Source organism: Bos indicus, chromosome 3 (assembly GCF_029378745.1).
Source record: "Bos indicus isolate NIAB-ARS_2022 breed Sahiwal x Tharparkar chromosome 3, NIAB-ARS_B.indTharparkar_mat_pri_1.0, whole genome shotgun sequence".
NCBI classification, from domain to species: domain Eukaryota; kingdom Metazoa; phylum Chordata; class Mammalia; order Artiodactyla; family Bovidae; genus Bos; species Bos indicus.
The window spans coordinates 113,456,331-113,477,136 of record NC_091762.1 but is presented as its reverse complement, the minus strand read 5'-3'; the positions used below and the strand labels follow the sequence as shown (position 1 = coordinate 113,477,136).

Genomic DNA, 20,806 nt, shown 5'->3' with positions numbered 1-20,806 from the left:
ATTCCTGGGCTGGCACACAGATGAGCCTTCTGATAAAAGTGGTCTTCCAGTAAATTAAGTAGAAATGGATGTTGTTGAGAAGGTCACTGTGCTCTTTGTGTATGTCAAGGTTCTTTCATCGTTAATGGATGTGAGATTAACTGGATTTGACTAAGTTCACGATGAAAAATACCTTCTTCCCCCATTTTTGATGCTGGGTGGGCATTGTCGTATTCGTTTGTATCAGCTACATAAATTGGCACAGTGCTCTTCCTTATTTAATCTGGAAAACTAATCTCTGTGTTATTTTTCATTGTCTTCTTTTCTTTCATTCATATTCTGCAGCTGTTAGAATTTTGGGAAGGAGATATGGTTCTTAGTGTTGCAAAGTTTGTACCAGCAGGACTTCATGTCTGCCAGACACTTAATGGTAAGATAAATATTAAGACACAGCAACTTATTTAGTATATTTGCATTTTTTGTGGGGCTCATATGATTTTCTACTCTTGGCCAGTTTCCCTCTGCCTATTACTTTTCTTAGCACCTAAACAAAAATTTTAAAGCTTTGGAAATTTTTTTTATGTTACCGCAAACTTCTGAGCAAAATGGCTTGAAACTATTTAAATATTTAATACGGCTTGGTTTTTTTACACAGTTCTCAACTTCAGATTTGGTAACAAGCCAAAAGTACTTTAAGAGCTTAAAAGTACTTCCTTTAAATAATAACAAAACATTAATAGCAGTAACACCAGGAACATTTATCTTGGACTCATGGAGCCAAAGACTAAGACAAGTGTTTGTATAAATTCTCACTTGATTTCACAAAATTCTTTTATCCGCATTTCATAAATGAGAAAACTGAGCATAGAGGCTTGAAGTCCACAAGGACGTGCAGCTAATTAGTGGTGGGGTGAGGACCGTGTGACGTGTGAGTCTTCTCTGTGCTCACAGTCTCAAGTACAGCTGACCTTTTATATTGATTCTTTTTTCCTGCTATCATGCCCACAAAAATTTTGGGGAACATGCTTGCATAAAATGAAAATGAGAAAAAAAAAGTAAAAGCCTGATGGAAGGAATAAAGATAAAAATAATATCAGTATAATAGCCATAATTCCTTTTTCTTAATTTTCCTTAATGAGAATGCTTTTTCAGACAGATGTTTGTATCTCCGCTCTGTCTTTAAATATTTTTTTCTTTTTGAGGATCATAAGAACAGTTTCACTGACAATCTCATCTTCCTAGGAGATGACCTGGCACTGTGTGAAATTGAAATCACTGACGGAGAAGACATCTTTGTATGGAATGGGGTAGAGGTAAAAAAGTGTTGAAGAAATGTCCTGAGAGTTTTGGATATGTTTTAAGTTACTATGATAAAATTTTATTCAGCATATGTGACAGCACATATATTAGAAAACTGCTGAATGTCCAATAAATTCTAAGTTCAGTCCGTGCTGGTGATATGTTCAGGGATAGTTGTAGAGCATCTCCATGGGGCCAGGCTGTGTTGAAGCTAGACACAGAGGTGAGTAATCCATCTCTGTCCTTCAGGCACAAGGTGTAAGTCACTGCACTGAGCTCAGTGCCCAGGAGGGTCTGTCCAGGCTCGGGATGAGGACTCAGCAGGGCAGGACGCTATACTGAGTAGAGGTGGAGGTGACTAAGGGAGCACAGTCGAGAAAGGGGTGAGGGAGCATCTCACCCCTCCACAGACTGTCCTTGGTCCTCCTCATGTCTTTACCACCTCTGAGGACTCACATGTCTGTCTCCACTTGAGATCTGTCTCCTAAAAAGTAAACGATGGCTAAGAAAAAGCTTCAAAATCTAAAGTTGTACTTCTGATACTTCAAAGAGATTTTGTGAAAACTTTATTTCACTTGAAAAAAAAAGATGAGAATTATTCTACAAACGTCTTTTACTGCATTACTATGTTGATTTAACTTTGGCCAAATGAACTGTACTAACGGTTGACTTGATATTGTTGTAGGTTGGTGGAATCCAGATTCCAACCGGTAGCGACTGTGAACCTCTGCTTTTAAATGTTCTTCATGTAGCAACAAGCAGTGAGGGAGAGGAGTGCCAGCAGTTGATAGAATCTCCACATGTCTTTCCATCTAATGCGGAAATAGGCACTGTATTCACAGCCCTAGCAATTCCAGAGGGAGTCATCTTAATCAACAACACTGAATCTAGAGGTGGAGAGAGCTGGATCACCATTCCCAAGGAAGACTTGAAAAAGACATTCAGAGAGCAAGGCCTCAGAAACGGAAGCTCAGTTTTAATCCAGGGCTCTAATAATGGTAACAGGTAACATGCTAAAGAGAGAGAATGCTTCTTAAAGTTATTTTAGTTACAGTGCTACCTCTTAGAACTCTAAAGCTTTATGTTAATAATGATAAGAGTTAAATGTTTCTTTTTATTCCTAGACATTGTGTTTTATAAATCATAAATAGGAATGTTCTTGGTTAGGCAACCTGGAAAAAAATGATATTATAATGTGATTTCTTTTTTTTTTAATTTGGTAAATGTGGTAACTAAATAATATAGGTATAGGCTAGATATAGTGTAGGTTAGTTGGCAATAAAGCAGAATCCTATCAAATAATTCTAATTAGTACTCATCATAAGACTGAGGGCACATTCTCACAAAGAAAGTTCCCAAAATTTTTCATGAGGAGGGTATTATGACTTGTTTGCTTGTCACAAGAGTCTCAGAAGGCAGTTCAGTTTTTTGTAAGAATCTGTTTGCCATTCTCCAGCTGCCCAGGTAGGGCAATTATGTGGGGAGTTACACCCTCAATTCCTGTGAGTCACATTTGAAATTTAGAAGCACTTCCTCTGTTCATTTTTGTTACCCATGTCTGTGCCAGTACATTTCTATGATCGCTGTATCATATACCGTAAGCCCCCAGTTTCCATACATTGAAGGCTGTAGGTTATGCCCAGTGGGTCAGTTTCCTGCTTTATCAGTGCTGTGAACGCACTTAGATTACAGGCTCTGTCTTATCATGTACTAGTGGCTGTGATTCAGAGAAGCAGGGCACTGTGACCTGTGCTTATTTTGTGTATACTTACCACTCTCTTTGTAACAAGTGTTTTCCAGACACTTATGTGCCCACCTTGTTTAATTTAAACTTCTATTCTGTATTTCTTTTTAGAAAGCAATATATGTTTTTTAGGACTTGGGAAATACAGGGGGTGAAAACAGGAGCCCCAGAACAGCATCCCTGTACCATTCGTGCAGTGACCATCTCTGTCAGCTTTCTGAGCTAAAATAATTGGGGTTTTGTTTTGAAGGTTTTTTTTCTTTTAGTGTTTAAAAGAAACATAGTGACAATTTTGTAGATGAATAGTTAAATCCTGCTTTCCCCTCATGTTTGAAGTCTCTTTATACAGATCATTTCATGGCTGCTTAATAACCTATGTTGTGTTTCCCCGCCTGTGCTCCTGTGTGAGGAGTGGGCAGGGACGAGGCCTCAGGGGCCAGCTGCCTGGCTTTGTTTTTTGCTTTATCACTTACTAGTAATGTAACTATGGGCAAGTTACATCATCTCTTTCTGCTCAGATTCTTCTTCTGTAAAATGAGCATAATAATTAGCACCAGCTTCATACACCTGTAAGGACTGAAGGAGGTAAGAGCGTACACGGGTCTGCATATAGCAAGTGCTAAATAGTTTAGTGAGCACCCTTGTCATTACCCAGTTTTCATTATTTGAAAGTGGTCTTCAGGGAGCATCTTTGTGCTTTAAGCTTTGCCACATTTAGGATTGCTGACTCAAGGTGGAGTCCCATTGTGGAATAACTGAAATGAAGTGTAGAATTGTGTTTTAGGTCTCTGCTGCTGCTGCTGCTAAGTCGCTTCAGTCGTGTCCGACTCTGTGCGACCCCATAGACAGCAGCCGACTAGGTTCCTCTGTCCCTGGGATTCTCCAGGCAAGAACTCTGGAGTGGGTTGCCATTTCCTTCTCCAATGCATGAAAGTGAAAGTGAAGTCGCTCAGTTGTGCCCGACTCTTAGTGACCCCATGGACTGAAGCCTACCAGGCTCCTCCATCCATGGGATTTTCCAGGCAAGAGTACTGGAGTGGGGTGCCATTACCTTCTCCGAGTTTTCTGCTACATACTCCTAAAGAGGCCTTCTGCTGGCCCATTCAGTGCCTCTGTGAAAATTAGAGTCACTCCTTCCTCAGGAACCTTTACTATTATCTGTAGGAAAATCTTGTTAGAACAAGATACTCCACTGCCATCTGCCATCATAATAGATTTTTAACCTCTGTGATAGAAATACAAACACACAGTGTGTATGGTGTGCGTGGTCTCCATTGGACACGGTGTGTTGGCCCAGTGTCAGTCTGCGCAGTGTGCGTGCTCTCCTGCTGGTAAGCTGCTTCTGGATTCTGTGGGTGAGCTTTTGGTGTGAAAGTGAAGTCGCTCAGTCTTATCCAACTCTTTGCCACCCCATGGACTGTAGCCCACCAGGCTCCTCCATCCATGGAATTTTCTAGGCAAGAGTACTGGAGTGGGTTGCCATTTCCTTCTCCAGGGAATCTTCCTGACCCAGAGATCGAACCCAGGTCTCACATATTGCAGGTAGATGCTTTACTGTCTGAGCCACCAGCGAATCCTTTTTTCAGGCTCCCTTAGTAATTATAGTACACACGTAGAAGTTAACAACTGATAGTTCAATTACAACAGTTCTCTTTGAAAAATGTGGCAACAAATTATTTGTATAAGGCAAAGAATATTTGGAATCATGAATATAGACTCTGTAGAGTACTAACACTGCCCTAAAAAGATAGTCAACATTCAAAAGCCCAACTCAGTAGAACTTGGTCACCTTAATTAGCCACATTAAGTGGTAAATTTTGGAAGTGGTGCCTAAGGAAAAGCATGAATTTTCCAATCCTCTCTGATCCATAAAAGGACTGTGTGAACACACATTTTTAAAATGTCTTTTTACCTACAGTTTGTTGACAAAACAAGGGAAATGGATCGATACTGTGAATGAGATCAACTGGCTCCAAGTTAGAAATTTAAGCCAATTAGAATCTGAAGAGGAACAAGTTAAAATATCAGCAACTCTTAACACAGTGAGTAGACTATAAGTGTGGCTGACAATTTTTTAGTTAATAGAATTTTGTTTAAAAAGTAGTACCCTAATCTTTTGGAACAAACATCTCTGTAAATTTATAAATCTTCAGAAGTCACCTTTTTATTTGTAACATTTGATTATTGCTTATTTACCTTTGTTAGCCTTTGACACGTGTCAAGAAATTGTGCCTTTTTTCCCCGCCAAAGCCTAGAATTAGAATGTGAGAATTACCTTTTTAATTAGTTCATGGAATCTTCTGACTTTGATAACTATGAAATGGTATTTTTAAGAGTTTTTTCTGTACTTTTTAAGCCAAGTATTTGTTTTGGTTTTATGTTCTTTGGTGTTTGGATTTTACAAAGTTTATCTTAAAATTGCTCTACAGTATACTCTGCTCTATATAAAGCCAGTTGCTCTTAAAAAGGATTTTTCTTCATTTTTTTCCCATTTAAGACTGTTATACTGGTTTCCTTAAACAGAATTTCAGAAAACATCTTTTTACATTTGTGTAGTCTCTAAGATTTTTTTTCTGTAACTTCATTTTGAAAACTTAGAATGTTTTCTTTTATATAAAATTATAGTTTCTCAAGGTGCATTAATATTTGTTTGCACAGTAGTGGGGATAATATAAGGTCAGTACCACATAGCTCAAGAGACCTACCTCCTTGACCCTGAGCAGGAGGCTGATGCAGTCCTTGGTTACTGCAGGCTCTGCTCCGTCTTGGCACAGCAGAAGTGGTGGTGGGACAAGCTGGGAGAGGGGCACTGGTGGGAAAGTAGAGTCTATGATTATCTTTATCCCTAAATTTCCGCAATTTTGTGCCCTAGAGGCAATTAGCCTAAATTTTTTTAAAAAGAAAAAAAGTCTAAAATAAGATAATTTACATAGAAATTTTAAATAGTACTCTTGGATTAGTACATTTTTATATAGTTAATGCTTATTGGCCCTAAATTCATCATTCTTGACATAAAAAATTATGATTGTCTACAGTGTCTTTTGTTTGCTATCATCAGAAAGGTGAGTTGTTTTTCAATTTTTTTGCCTTTTGCTACTATTATGTCTTTAGTTTTCTAAAGTTTTCTGTAGGAGGCTTTTTCTGTTCCAGTTATTATCAATTTGGTAAAAACTTAACCAAGATCTAAGTTTTTCCCTTTGACTTTATGGGAGAATTTCAGGGAAGGGAGTAACTTTTTTTCAAGTGTGCAAAAATTGTCAAATGTCAGGTAATTAGTAACTCAGATAATCTGCATATGCACACACTGATAATCTTCATTTTCCCTTCCTCCCATTGTTTTTAACTTATACACAGTCATTAGTTTATTTCTCTATTTTAGGTGGTGTTTGATATTCGAATTAAAGCCATAAAGGAATTAAAATTATTGAAGGAACTAGGTAATCATTTATGTTTGCTTTTGGTTTAATTTAGTTTTGTTTTGATTTTTAATTGAAAAAATATGGGAGAGTATTTATACAAAAAATATGATTTAGGGAAAACTCATGCATCTACCACCCAAAATGGACAAATGTCAACATCTTGCCATGTTTGTTTTTCCTTCAGATATGACCTGAAGGAAAAGCCCTGTTGTTCTCCTCAGCCCTAACCCTCCCTCCGTCCTTCCCTCCCTCCCCAATTGCAAGCAGTATATCTGATCTGGGTGTGTATCTAGTTTCTGAATCCACATTGTACTATATATATTATACTCCATACACATATGTATGTGTACATTATATTTTTACATTTATATGTATTCTATCATAATGAATATAACATTCTGCAAATTCACTGTTTACTTGGTGTTAGGTATTCTTTTACAACTTTATTGAGGTATAATTTATATATGATAAAACATCCATTTTAAGTGTAATTCAGTGATTATTAGTAAATGTATAAAGTTGTACAACCATCACAGCAATCCAGTTTTAGAACATTTCTATCACTCCCAAAAAGATCATTCATCTCCAGGTCCCTAACAGCCATTCATCTACTTAATGTCCCTTTAGACTTGCTTTTCTGGACATTTCATGTAAATGGAAGCATATAATATATAGTCTTTTGTGACTAGCTTCTTTCACTTACATTATTTTTGAGATTCATCCATGATTTAGCAGTTTCAATAATTTGTTCGTTTTCTTGCTGACTAGTATTCCCTTGTATGGATATATCACATTTTGTTGGTTCATTACCAGTAGCTGGATATTTGGATTGTTTCCACTTCAGGGATTTTATGAATAACTCTGCTGTAAAGATTGTGTCTTTGTGTAGTCAAACGTTTTCTGTTCTCCTGGGTAGATGTACAGAATTGGAATTTCTGGATCATATGGCAGAACTGTGTTTAACTTTATAAGAAACTGCCATACTGTTTTCCAGAGTGGCTGAGGCATTTACACACCCACTGGCAATGTATCAGGGTTGCAGCTTCTTCACATCCTTGCCAGTATTTAGAATTCTTTTTTTTTTTTTTTTTGGCTGCTTTGTGTGGCTTTCAGAACCTCTATTCCCTGAGAAGTGAACGAGCTACACTATTTGATTTCAAGACTTACTCCCTAACTATAGAAATCAACAAGTGTGTATTATCATGAGAGTGGATACATAGAGCAGAGGTCAGCAAGCTATGGCCTGCAACCTGTTATTCCCATGAGTTAAGAATAGGTTTCACATTTTTAACGGGATCTTTTAAGAATATGTAACAGAGATCATATGTCGAAATGTTCTAAAGTGTTTTCAATGGAACTACACTGAAATAGCTAGAAACAGATGCAGACACATTTAGTTGACTCTCAACAAACGTGCCAAGGTATTTCCATGGGGTATTTCAGCGTACAGTGCTGCACCAGTTGGATATCCATAAATGCAAAAATAAGCCTCCAACTTTGCCTTCAGTGCAGTCGCTCAGTCGTGTGTGACTCTTTGTGACCCCATGGACTGCAGCACGCCAGGCCTCCCTGTCCATCACCAACTCCCAGAGCTCACTCAGACTCATGTCCATCGAGTCCAGCTTTGCCTTGCTTGCATCATGTAAAAAATGAACTCACATCATTTAAATTTTAAAAACTAAAACTAAAATTTTGGGGAGAAAACATAGAAAATCTTTGTTACTTTTACCATAAGGAAGAGATTTTTTTTTTAAAGATAGGACTCAGAAAGTACAAATCAGGAAGGAGAAAGCAAATTAGACTACTGCAAAATTTAAAACTTCTTCAGAAGGCATTTGAAAAGGCAAGCCACAAACTGGGAGAAAAAATTTATAAAATATGGATTTGTCAATAGACCTGCATCCAGTATACATTAAAAAAAAAAAAAAAACCTTATCACCTAATCAGAAGACAAACAGCTCAAATTGGGAAGCTGCTTTACAAAACAAACTCTACCTGTGAACACACAACAGGCACAGGAAAAGGTGCTCAGTATCATTAGCCAACAAACTGAAACCATAATGACACATCACTACACACGCAGAATGATGAAATTTTAAATCCTGAGAAAACCAAGTGATATCAAAGATGTGGAGCAACTGGAATCCCTTGCATTGCTTGTGGGAGCGTGAAATGATAGTCACTTTGGTAAAGAGTCAGCGTATTTCCTGTGAATTTAAACATTCATTTACCAGTTCTTCTGGATTTTCATCCAAGAAAAATTGAAATATAAATCTTGCAAATACTGTACATAAATGTTCATAACCCCAAACAGGAAACAATCCAGATGTTTACAAGCAGGTAAACAAATTCCAGACAAGGGGATACTATTCATCAATAAAAGAAGTGAACTACCGCCCCATGCAAAATGTGGGTGAATCTCAAAGACATCATGCCAGCCAAGAGAAGCTAGCATGAAAGAGTGGTTCTCTTAGGATTGCATTTAGAATGTGAAATTGTCAAAAAAAAAAAAACCTAAGCTGGAGTTACAGAGTCAGATCAGGACTAGAAGATGGGGGTGTTGGCTACAGAGTGACATGAGGGCATTTGGGGGTGATGCAAATTTTACCTCAATTTGCTGGTGGTTTACTGAGTGTTTTTATCAAACTCTTTGAACTGTGCACATAAACTGGATGTGTTTTACTGTAAGTAAAGTATATCTCAATAAATTTGATAAAAAATATATGGCTTCTTAAGACGAATAGTTCATTGTCTTACCGTGTCACAGACTCCCTTCCACTCTTCCTCCCCTCCAAACTGTTCTTTATACAGCAAGTGATCTCCTTAAACATAGGTGCGTCAGATCATGTCACCTCTGCTCAGAGCCCTTTGTTGTGCTCTTTGTATTTTGTAACGTGTGGCCTGTGGGCTCCTCGCCTACAGGAGCCTCCTCCTTCTGACCACTGCCTAACTCCCTCGCCCTCCCCTCATCTGCCATCACATCACACTCCACGCTCACTTTCTGGTTTTCCTGGTGCACAAGGTCTCTTCTACCCCTGCGACTTCTTAGTTCTGTAATCTCTTTGAACTCCATCCTCATTACTCTTCATCTGCTAACTTCAGTCTTTCCTTTGGTCTCCACATCGTCCCTGACTGCACAGCCTCAGTCTGTCTGCCTCATTCTAACACCTCGTCCTTTCCTTTGTGGTACTTACTCTGTAACTGCCTGTGTTTTGTGCAATGAACGTCCCATCTCCTCCATTAGATGAGGCTCTTTGCAGGCAGAGTCCATAACTGTTTTGCTTATTGTCAGTTTCTAGGACAGTGCCCAGCACATAGAAGACACATGGCATTTGTCAAAAGAAAATTAAAATTAAAAAAAAATAAAAACACCAGTGTTTTAAATGCATTTTTTAAATTGGAGAACTGTTTAACATGAGCTGTTTCAGTTATCAAGGAGATTGTATTAGGATTCTATGCTAGCTTTACATCACTGTAGTATAAGGGCTAGAACTCAGGAATCTCAAAGAGACTCTGCTCTGCTCAGATACAGTTAGACCTTCCAAGGCCCATGCCATTCGTGCCCTCTCAGAAGGCTCACTCCACTCCTTCAAATTCCTCAACTTCATATCCAACTTGGTAAGAATTCTGTTTGGAATTAAAACCTAGTGTCTTCCCACAAAGTGGGACTCTTCGCATCCTCAAAAACAGGGCACACTGGCCCTAATCCATTTACTAACTAAGCATAAAAATCACCTAACTTTTAAATCTAGGTAGTCTCTGCACAGTTCTGATATGGGTGAATTTCATTGTTTATCAGTTACCCAGCAGCATGGTTCAAATGTCAGCTGCCACCAGATACTGAGTCATCGCATTAAGTACAGACTTTGCTATAAGCTCTTTAGTCTGCAGATTACTGTGAAGTAGCAATGGCAACCCACTCCAGTACTCTTGCCTGGAAAATCCATGGACGGAGGGGCCTGGTAGGCTGCAGTCCATGGGGTCACTAGGAGTAGGACACGACTGAGCGACTTCACTTTCACTTTTCACTTTCACGCATTGGAGAAGGAAATGGCAACCCACTCCAGTGTTCTTGCCTGGAGAATTCCAGGGATGGGGAGCCTGGTGGGCTGCCGTCTATGGGGTCGCACAGAGTCGGATACGACTGAAGCGACTTTGCAGCAGCAGCAGCAGCAGCATGTACACAGTTAAGAAAGGTCTGTCTAGTCAAAGTGGTGATTTTTCCAGTAGTGTTGAGAGTTGGACTATAAAGAACGCTGAGCACTGAAGAATTGATGCTTTTGAACTGTGGTGTTGGAGAAGACTCTTGAGAGTTCCTTGGATAGCAAGGAGATCCAACCAGTCCATTCTAAAGGAAATCAGTCCTGAATATTCATTGGAAGGACTGATGCTGAAGCTGAAACTCCAGTACTTTGGCCACCTGATAAGAAGAGCTGACTCATTTGAAAAGACCCTGATGCTGGAAAAGATTGAAGGCAGGAGAAGGGGATGACGGAGGATGAGACGGTTGGATGGCATCACCGACTCAATGGACATGAGTTTGAGTAAACTCCAGGAGTTGGTGATGGACAGGGAGGCCTGACATGCTGCAGTCCATGGGGTCGCAAAGAGTCGGACACAACTGAGCGACTGAAATGAACTGAACTGAGCTGTAATCAGTGACCACTCTTTAAAGCATGTCAGTAACTGGTCAGTACGCAGCTGCTGTTCATTTCACCACATGGACAGCAAAGTGTGTAGTTTATGGTCTCCTTTTCTCCCAGTGATAAAACCAGGTGATATTTTACCAAAAAAAATAATAATAATAATTAGCCAACAACAGTGAAAGTGCAAGCAAGAAACATATATGGAGCCAATTATTGTCATTCAAGAGACTCAAGGTCTGCAGCCAGAGGAGCCAGTGAGCATGAACTCACAGAAGTGAGGAAAGTGGTCATGATGAAAAGTTATGAAAATAATCCCAGAAGAACTGATGCCAGCACAAAACTTTATGTTAAAGGAGCTCTTGGAGATATTTCACGAAATTGAAACTACTAAGCATAAAATACTGGAAGTTGATCCAGACTTAGTATCACTCAGGGGCAAAGAAGATGCTCATCCTGTCCTTCGAGCTGTACGAGAAGAAAGCAGGCCCCGTTTAAGCGATTCTTGATCTGTTTTTTGCAAAGGAAACATTCTAGTTCTCCATGTCTGTAGTGTTTTAAATTGGAGTGTAAATATTAGTTTTACTATTTTTTTCATTTCAGTGTACATATATAACTGACAGTTTTAATGTTTTGACAGAAATTTTTAAAAGTCACAGTGTGATCGTAATTTTTCTAATTAAGATTTCTCTGCACAGTTTGACCTTGCACAAGGGTCCTTATGGTTCTGTGCTGCTGCGCAAAGGGAAGATTGCCTGTACGTGGTTTTTTGTTGCTGGGTTTTTTTTTTTTTGTCTCTTGTTTGTGTTTTTCAACTTCTTGCTAATTAACACAGTAGAGTATTTTTTATTTTTTTGTTTGTTTGCTGCACTAACCAGCATCTTTTTATTTATAGCTGAGAACAGCTGTTTGAGGCCTATTGATAGAAATGGGAAACTGCTTTGTCCAGGTAAATCTTTTTGTTAGCCTTCAAAAGCTGGCACATAATCATGCCATCTATCTTTGCCAACATGTTTACTTTAAACAGTGACTTCTAATACCTAATATTCTGAAGGTACCTTTTATAAACTGGTTTATAAACCATACTGTCATCCAGGTGTCTTCCTTATGAATTACAGAAAATCTTACCCCAAATTTCAGTCACCTCTGTTTTCTAAAGTAAAACATCTTTCTTCTTGATTAACTGATGCTCATTTTAGTCATGGTTTTGATCTAGTTACATCTTTCCAGGTTTATTATCAAAGTTTTTGTTTTGCTAATTTTATTGTGACACCAGTTATCATTGTAACCAGAGACTTGATTCTTAACCTCTGTAATGTATCTTGTCATTAGACTTAATTTACTCAAACTGTTCATGGTAGTCATCACAACAGCTTTAAACTTGAAAGAAGCTAATCCATCATTCATGAATCAATTCACAATATTACATAATCCTTGTAACCAACAGCTTTCTGGTTTTTGTTAAGTATGAATCTAGAACATTCATAGCTGCCTCTTACTTCTTAGCACTGTTGTACAGATAACAAGAATAATGTGTTCTAGAGTGAGAAAATCTGAAATCAAACAACTAGAATATATATAATCCTTTTGCATGGAGGACAACTCAGTTTTCTTCTTTAACATTCTTGATTTTCAAAGAAAGATTATCTCAGTGTATTCTTTTGCCCAAAGAGGTAGGAATTAGTAACATTTGCCACATTATCAAAATTCTTTATAGTGCCAGACAGATGCACTCTGAAGGAAGCAGGACTGAAGATGGGGAGTTCACTGGGACTGTGTCCTGGAAAAGCACCAACTTCCTCTCAGGTAAAAGGAGGTCACCCAACAGACCAAAACCCACCTTCCCATGATCGGAAGCCCTTAATTGCAAAATTCTTTCCTTAACTACGTAATACTGTTTTTCTTAAAAATTTTTCCTTTTCCTTAGATTATACCTTTTATCTATAGGAATATATCCATATAGTTAGTTCTCTGTGTTTAAATCAAAAATGTTACATCAAAGTATATTCATAAAATTGTTTTCCTGTGAAAATTTTGTGGTTAAGGGGGATCTTTAAAGTTGAATGGCCTCTAGTTTCAACCACCATAATTCATAAAAATTCACCCCTTTCCTCCTACATTTTAATATCTGGGAGATTTAGTGCATCTCACAGTCAGTGGCTTCCTACAGCTCTAGCTGGTGCTGTGCTTGCTTTCTTAGTGGTACATAAAATAATAAGTAACAACCAGCAGTATTTTAGATTTAATGAAATACAGTGTACTGATTTTGAGTTTAATTACTGCCTTCCATAATAGACTCACAGCAGCTTTTTTCTTATCAGTGTTCATTTTATGTATAAAATACTATCAGACTGACCTTTGCCAGAAAGAAGCCCTGCCTACTTAATAAACTTTCATTACAGTCCAGAAGGCATAGTGATGTCCTTACTGTTAGGACTCTGTATCGGGGTAAGCTGAACTCATATATCAAGATCCCCCTGGCTCCTGGATCCCTGTAATGGAACTAATCCACTTCATTAGTTTCCCAACCACCCCCGACCCTTTAATTTGTTCTTCCCCAAACTCTAGCAAATAGTAGTACATGACAAGCTCAGAGAATGAGAAACATGACAAGTGAATTGCATTAGAAAGGAAAAATAAGGCTGTAAGAAACTGAACAGACGAGATCAGGTTTACATTTTTTTCTTTGGGTTTCTGGGAGTTGAAGTATATGGGGCCTCTGGACAGAAAATAAGATCACAAATTAAGGACTCGGAAAAAACACAGTTAATGCTTACAGTGTACAATAATTGCAAATCTCCTTGAGGAATGACTAAGAAAGAGATGGAGATTATAGTGGAATAAATATCCGTGAGAGATGTTTATTAGGAGTAAAAACATTGGTGATAAAGAATCTTACTTTTCTAGGCAGTCAAGATTATTGTTTAAATTATAACTTTACTCAATATAAGACTTGTTTTTACATAATTTGAGATTTTTATTAATGTTTTATGATCATTGGCCTTTCTCTTTTGGAAATAAATTATATATTTATAGAATTTTAAAATTCAAATTAAATTGTGTTTATACCTTTGTTTCAATCTTAGCTGTTCCTGTTTTTTGCTTTGGGGAGTGATGTTCACCCTGGGACAGAGATGGAGATCATAGTAGAGGAAACAATATCTGTGAGGGATGTAAGTTATTTTACTTTGGGAGCCAGGGTCTGTGGGTGTTTGGGGTAGGCAGCAGTGGTAACCTGTATTAGGGTTTTGTGATCCTAAGGCTAGGGTTTACATAATACCCTTTAAAGAATTCTATGTACTCACTAAAGGAGTGCTTTCGTTGGCTTGAAAGTTGGTGAGCCGGCCGTGGTTTTAAAAATAAGATTATTTTTTTTCTTTTCTGACTACTGATAATACATGTTTATTGTAGAAATTTAGGATGTATAAAAATGGATTAAAAGAAAAAAATCAGAACTCCTCATTATCTCTTATCCCATTAATATTCACATTTTGGTATATTTCCTTCTGGTGATTTTACATTATGTATACACACATAATCTGACACACACAGATACGAGTGTGTGTGTGTGTGTGTGTGTGTGTGTGTGTGTGTGTGTGTGTGATAAAGCAAACAGTTACGTGGGTATCACTAAGAACAGGGACTTTCAGTATTGGAAAATGAACAGACAGATAACATCAATGTGGTTATAAATAAAGCCTGCACTCCTGAATTTTAATTAGAAGAGTCAGAATGAACCTGATGTATTTTTTCTTTAAAAAATTATTTTTCTATCGCTGTCTCCTGAAACGGCTTATAGAAACAATGAACAACCTAGTAGTAGCAGGCCCCCCAGTACCCAGACTGTGATTGCTAAACACCATTTCCAGGAAGGACTAGGGCTTCTTGGAGTAATGGCTTGTCCTGCCGCTCGGTCAGGAAAGTGTGTGAGGTACCTGGAACTCTTACCACAGCAGAAGCAGTGAAGCTAGCAGAGACTTCTGAGATTAGCAAAGAGAGTCAGGAGCCAACCTGAAGATAAGCGAGTGAACCTCAGTGGGAATAATAATGAAATCTGATTCACACATACATAAAATCCATGAGTTCATAATGATCTTTAAAAATATGCTGTTCATTGCTAACTAGTGAATGCCAGGGAACCAAAAAGGAAAGAATCAAATATTTATCCTGTTTTTCTTTTGCAAACTTTACCTCACAATAACCAAATAGATAATGAGAAGATTTTTTTAAATAGACATATCCCAGCTAATAAAATGAAGAAGAAATTTTAAACTATCACCGTTTTTCAAGTCCTAATGAATTAATGAATCTAAGCCATGATCCTGAAAAACTGCTAACAGCCCCAAGAGTAACCCAGACATTTAGAGATTCAAAGCAATACCCATGCTCTTCTTGCCAAAACATAAAACAAAACTGGACCTGAGTCCAATCAACATCTGAGTACCAGTTTGTAAGAAGTTCAGGGGACAGAGAGACCTGTTAAATGCACCTCAGGCCAGCAGTCAGCACAGTTCCCAAGTGGAAAACTCTTCTTCAGGAAATCAGTAGCAGGGTTAAAGGAGACTTAGGAGAAATAGCAGGCAGGCACAATGTATAGAATTCATATGGCCTTGATTCAAACCACAGGAACTGAAATTTGAACATTGACAGGATATTCGTTATTTAGGAATTCTATATCATAATTATTTACCAGTTACGGTTTTTTAAAGAATCTTCATCTTTTAGAGATGAGTTCTGAATATCAATAAATGAAGTGATACCTGACATGTGCTTTAAAAAAGAATCTGGGGAGCTAGACAGGGGAAATGGGGGGGGGGGTTATTGACAAACAGGACGGGCCACAGCAGGAGCTGAGGCTGGAGATGGGTACCTGAGGGTTCATTTTACAGCCCTCTGCGTAAGTTTGAAATTTTCTGTGATTAAACATATTTTTAATAATATATATTTTTTACCCTTTGCTATATGCTGTAAATATTTTCCCAGTTTTTCATTTGCCTGTTAACTTTAATGAGTTTTTTGCTGGGGGTGGCTAGCTTTAAAAACAGACTTGTTGCTGACTTACTGCCAGCATGAGGTTCTTATCACAAGAATTAGAGTCCCCGACACCCCTCCCTCCCCTGCTATCGCCTTCACCTCTCATCCGAATGGTCTCCCTGACAGGGCTTGGACTTGTGCTAAATGATTGTAAGGAGGGGTATGGGCTAATTGTGGACTGGACGCTATCAAGAGTTAGGGGCAGTTTAGTATCTTATTTATGTTCATACGTTGTAAGTGTGAAGAGGGACTGGAGATATCGTTGGTGGAAAGGCAGCAGCTTCTCAGAGGAAAAGATGGTTAGTCCTTTGTGCCTGGGGTGTGACCTTGGGTAACTTCAGTGTTTTTTCATTTCGAAGAACGTGTATGTCTGTCTTTTGTCCTGAAACCATTGTAGGCAGACCCCTTCCCCGTGCCTACCCACTCCCCTCCCCAGAGCTGAAACTGCTGTATCAGGGCTGCCAGAGGCCCCCATGTTACTGTGTCTGGTGAGCAGGTGCCAGGCATCTGCTTACTTGCTCTTTCAGCAGCGGTAACATACTTAATGACATTTGTCATTTGCCTAGAGAAGACTGCAGCTCTGTAGGTTTTCATCCCGTTTCTCAGGCCTCCCCTTCTCAGTCTGTTTCCTTTTCTCTCTGCCTTGTGAGCACCTCATGCTCAGTTCATAGATGCCTACTCATATATCCAGCTACTCCTTGGCGTCTGATTGTCATCCCAAATGATAGCACTCCCACAGTGGAGCTCCTGACCTCTCTCAAATGCACTTCACTCACATTTTCCTTTTCCGTTATGGTGGCTCCATTTTCCACTTGCTTAGGCCAAAACCTTTGAAACCATCTTTGATTCTTTTCTTTCTTTGTTCATTACCAGTTTTTCAAGAAATGCTTTTGGTTCTACCATCAGGATTTATCTGGGATCTGACCACATCTCATTCCCTCACTGCTTTCACTGCCTTCACCCCTCATCTGTATTATTCCAGCAGCTTCCTAACTGACCTCTTTGCTTCTAACCTGGCACCTCCTAGGGTACATTCTTACAAAGAAATAGAGCAATCCTTTAAAGTTAAGGTCAGTCAGTCCTCTACACACAGCCCTCCTCTGCTTTCCCATCTCACTTGGAATGAGAGCAGAGCCCCTGAGTGACCTTAAGGCCCTTGTGATCTGGCCCTTTGGTATCTTTAAAAAAAAAACAAACAGAACTTGTAACTATTACTCTCACTTGGTCTACTGCAGCCACGTTGGTTTCTGTGCTGTTCTTCAGACAGGCCTTTATACTGGTAGTTTCCTCTGTCAGAAACAGTTAAGTTAAATGCTTAATCGCTCGTTTTTCTTAAATAATAGAGGCCTTTGAGACTGTGGTTTTCTTTGAATCCAGTTTTCTTTGGCCCCATTCTATGTTGTTCCTGTCATCATTTTCTAAACAATCTTTAATTCTATAGTTGCTTTTATCTTTAATCATACAGGTAATTGTGGATTTAGTCTTACTTTTTAAACTTCACAGGTGACTAAAAGTCCTCCTTAGTTACCACCCTATTCTTGTCCTTTCCTCAGAAGTCACTTTTGCACTGGATAATGTAATCCCATCCACATCAATAGTGTACCCTCCCACACCTTTGCTGCATGTGTACCAATGTGTAGTATGTATGTACATGTAGAAATAAGAGCTTGACTTGGTTTCTTTTAAAATCATAAATGGAATCCTAGAACTTCATTTCACTTAAAATATTTTAAACATCTCTTAAAGCCAGTAAATATAAACCTCTTGTAGCCTTTAATTGTTTTAAGACCTTTTCTAGTTTATGTAAACGTTCCCCTGTCAATCCAGGGCTGTCTGGATTGTTTGCCATTTTCCTGTAAGCCAAGCAGGGCAGCGGTCATCATCCCTAGCCCTCTCCCTTCTGCTCGGTTATAGCATAAATCAAATTTTACTTACTCCTTTGCCCTAAATTTATTTAAGAATATTTTTCAGCTGAAGAAGTTGGGAGTTTTAATGACTGTTGTTGTTTTGCTCTAATGTCTGTTCATCATGTATCGTTCACTGAATTGTGCTGTGAGCTCATAGCATGCAGAGTTTTCCCCTTGTGAGTTGGTGTATGATCAGTTGCTTCTTGGATAAATAAAAGCTAATCTCCTTTTATGAGAATCAGAGTTTACTTATCTCTGCATGCTAAGTCACTTCAGTCACATCTGCCTCTTTGCAATCCTGTGAACTGTAGCACGCCAGGCTTCTCTGCTCATGGAATTTTCCAGGCAAGAATACTGGAGTGGGTTGCCACTTCCTCCTTGAGGGGATCTTCCCGGCCCAGGGATGGAACCCATGTCTCGTAGGTCTCCTGCATTGGCAGGCGGGTTCTTTACCTGGAAAGTTGCTGGGAGCCAGCACGGGAGATCCCACCCATGACAAGGTCATGTGGAAGAGCCATGATGAGCAAGGCAGATCATGACTCGAGGGACCCCCTGGATCTGCTCAAGCATCTACCCCAAAACTAGAATCTGTCTGTCTTACTATTTTGTACCTTTCACCAATTCTTCTGACATTAACAGGGGGCTATCCCCGACCACCTTTCTCTGGAAAAAGTCAACTTAGGGCTTTAGTTAATAAGTCTCTTGGGCATGATAGGAGTGTTTCAATTCAAACCCCTCTGATGGCTTTCTAGCTTGCCTGACAGTTTTATCCAGACTCTTGCAGCTACGCGTGTGATTGTTCACAGCCTCCCAACCGTTAGAGACACGGGAAGCCGAAAACATTCTAAAAATATAGAGCCTTTCGAAGAGTTAAAAACTATTAGAGTAGGGCTGGTGTAGGATTTCACTGTTGAGCCAATGCTTGCTGCCAAGTGCCCATATCCCTTATCCACTGTGCACCTGGGAGTGCATTGGTTAACATAGTTGGAATGTAAAAAAACAAGCAGCAGCCTTGGAATCAGCCACATCAGACCTTTGAGCTAATTGGTCCTTTCTTTGTTGTAACTCACTGCACCTTTGCTCCATGAGAATGTAACTCTGTTTAGCACTTTCTGAGGCTGACATAGATTAGAAATACAAAGAAAAAACACTTCAAGGGAAAATAAGTTTTCTGGTTGAGCAGCCTTTATCAAAAAAGGGTCATAAAATGTCCACAGGCCTCCAAGGCCAGAAGATAATGTACACAACATTGTTTATGGGAAAGGTATGCAGAAAAAAATCCTGGCTTCAATAAAGACAAAACAGATGTAATGTTTGGGCTGACTCTGCATGACTTTGCATCTTTCATTTCCCTCTATGTACAAGTCAAGGTATAAAAGTTCCTTTTGAAAATAAAGTTATGGGCCTCGCTCACCGAAGCTTGGTCTCCCCATGTCATTCTCTCTTTCCTTTTCTTTCTTTCTCTCTCTCTTCTTATTTCAGGATGACTCCTTGGGGCACAAGGGCTCTCTGAATTCACTTTTTTGCCTGGGCTTCTAAGACCCGATTGGGAAGGCGCCCTGCGTCTTCATCGGGGAGAGGGTGTCCTGCGTCCTCACCCCACCAAGAGGGTGCCTGCGGCCTCCATGAACAGAGCAAGTTCCATGTAAACCAAGGAAGATCAAGCCTCTTTCTATCCCCTTTTACTTTCCTTATTGCCAACGCTGTCATCCTGAGGGTACCCCTGGATCCTGCTGGGGCTGGACCCCAGCAGGAAGTCATGGTGAAAGCAACCTAATTAATCATATCTGGTCAGAAATACACTGTTAGTCCTCATAAGAAAATCATACTGCAGACCTGGAAGTGGAAGAACATATAGGTTCTGGATGTGAACACTGAAAGCTTTTTTTTTCTGCTGAGTTTGCACCTCCTTAGCCCTTAAGGAGTGCTTACCTAACCAGTTAACCATGTATGTCTTTATCTATTTGAGAGTTGTTAAATGTAATCAGACTCAGATAGTCCCAGGATCAAAAGAAAGGTGTTTCTCGTACTGTAACTCAGAAACAGAACTACAAATGAACATAATTTTTTTTCTTAACAGTGTCTGAAGATAATGCTGGACAAATGTGGCCTCACAGGTGGGTTACAGACTATGATGATGCATAAGCTTGTCCCCGTCCTTTACTTGTAATGCATTTTCTATAAGCCTAATGAAAACTTTTCAAACTTGCTTTTCTCCAGGGTTGTCAGCTATGCACATAATTCTCCTGATTCTTCTTTGCAGGCTAAAAGAAAATTAAGTGTAGGTTAGCCTCCTTCTAAGGAAGGAGCCTAGATAGGATCCAGCAGAGATACAGAAGAGATGAGGTTAAGATTTAGACCCACTGGAATTTCCTGGATCCTTTACCGATTTTTTTTTAACCTCATTAATTCAGCATTTCAGTACGTTGTGTTTGATGCCAGTATTTCTGTGTAAAGAAGGAAATATGAATGAAAAAAATAAACCCAGGATATCTTGAAGTGGCTACCCAGGTGGAGCCATGTGAGCGAGCTTGAGGCGGCATCAAGCTGGTTTCAGTAGACTGAGTGCTTGCCCTTCCTCTGCACCAGAGTAGAAGCCTGGGGCTCCATCACCTGGCAGGGACGTTTGCTTGTTCAGGCTCAGGGCACTCTTCTAGGAACTTCCTGTGTTATCTTGTTTCATCTCCACACTAGTCCTCCCAGCAGGGATCCTCACTTGTTCCCATTTCTCAGATGCAGAGAATGGCTAAACAGCTCACCCAGAGTTATACCACAAGTAGC

General features: G+C 39.3%; 1 protein-coding gene across 10 annotated transcripts in view; it reads left to right on the top strand.

Moving 5' to 3' along the window:
- The window catches only part of USP40 (ubiquitin specific peptidase 40), an 89,519-nt gene that overhangs the window by 39,157 nt on the left and 29,556 nt on the right, over positions 1–20,806 (top strand). For all 10 annotated transcript variants that reach the window (XR_011565946.1, XR_011565949.1, XR_011565947.1 and 7 more), the window contains 9 exons: positions 325–409; positions 1,222–1,292; positions 1,964–2,283; positions 4,941–5,064; positions 6,402–6,459; positions 11,980–12,033; positions 12,802–12,890; positions 14,171–14,257; positions 20,106–20,142. Coding sequence is in view for 5 of the 10 variants with exons in the window: in XM_070786914.1 (XP_070643015.1) it covers positions 325–409; positions 1,222–1,292; positions 1,964–2,283; positions 4,941–5,064; positions 6,402–6,459; positions 11,980–12,033; positions 12,802–12,890; positions 14,171–14,257; positions 20,106–20,142 (925 nt within the window). In the remaining 5 variants the exon portion in view is untranslated. The remainder of the gene's footprint in view (positions 1–324; positions 410–1,221; positions 1,293–1,963; positions 2,284–4,940; positions 5,065–6,401; positions 6,460–11,979; positions 12,034–12,801; positions 12,891–14,170; positions 14,258–20,105; positions 20,143–20,806) is intronic.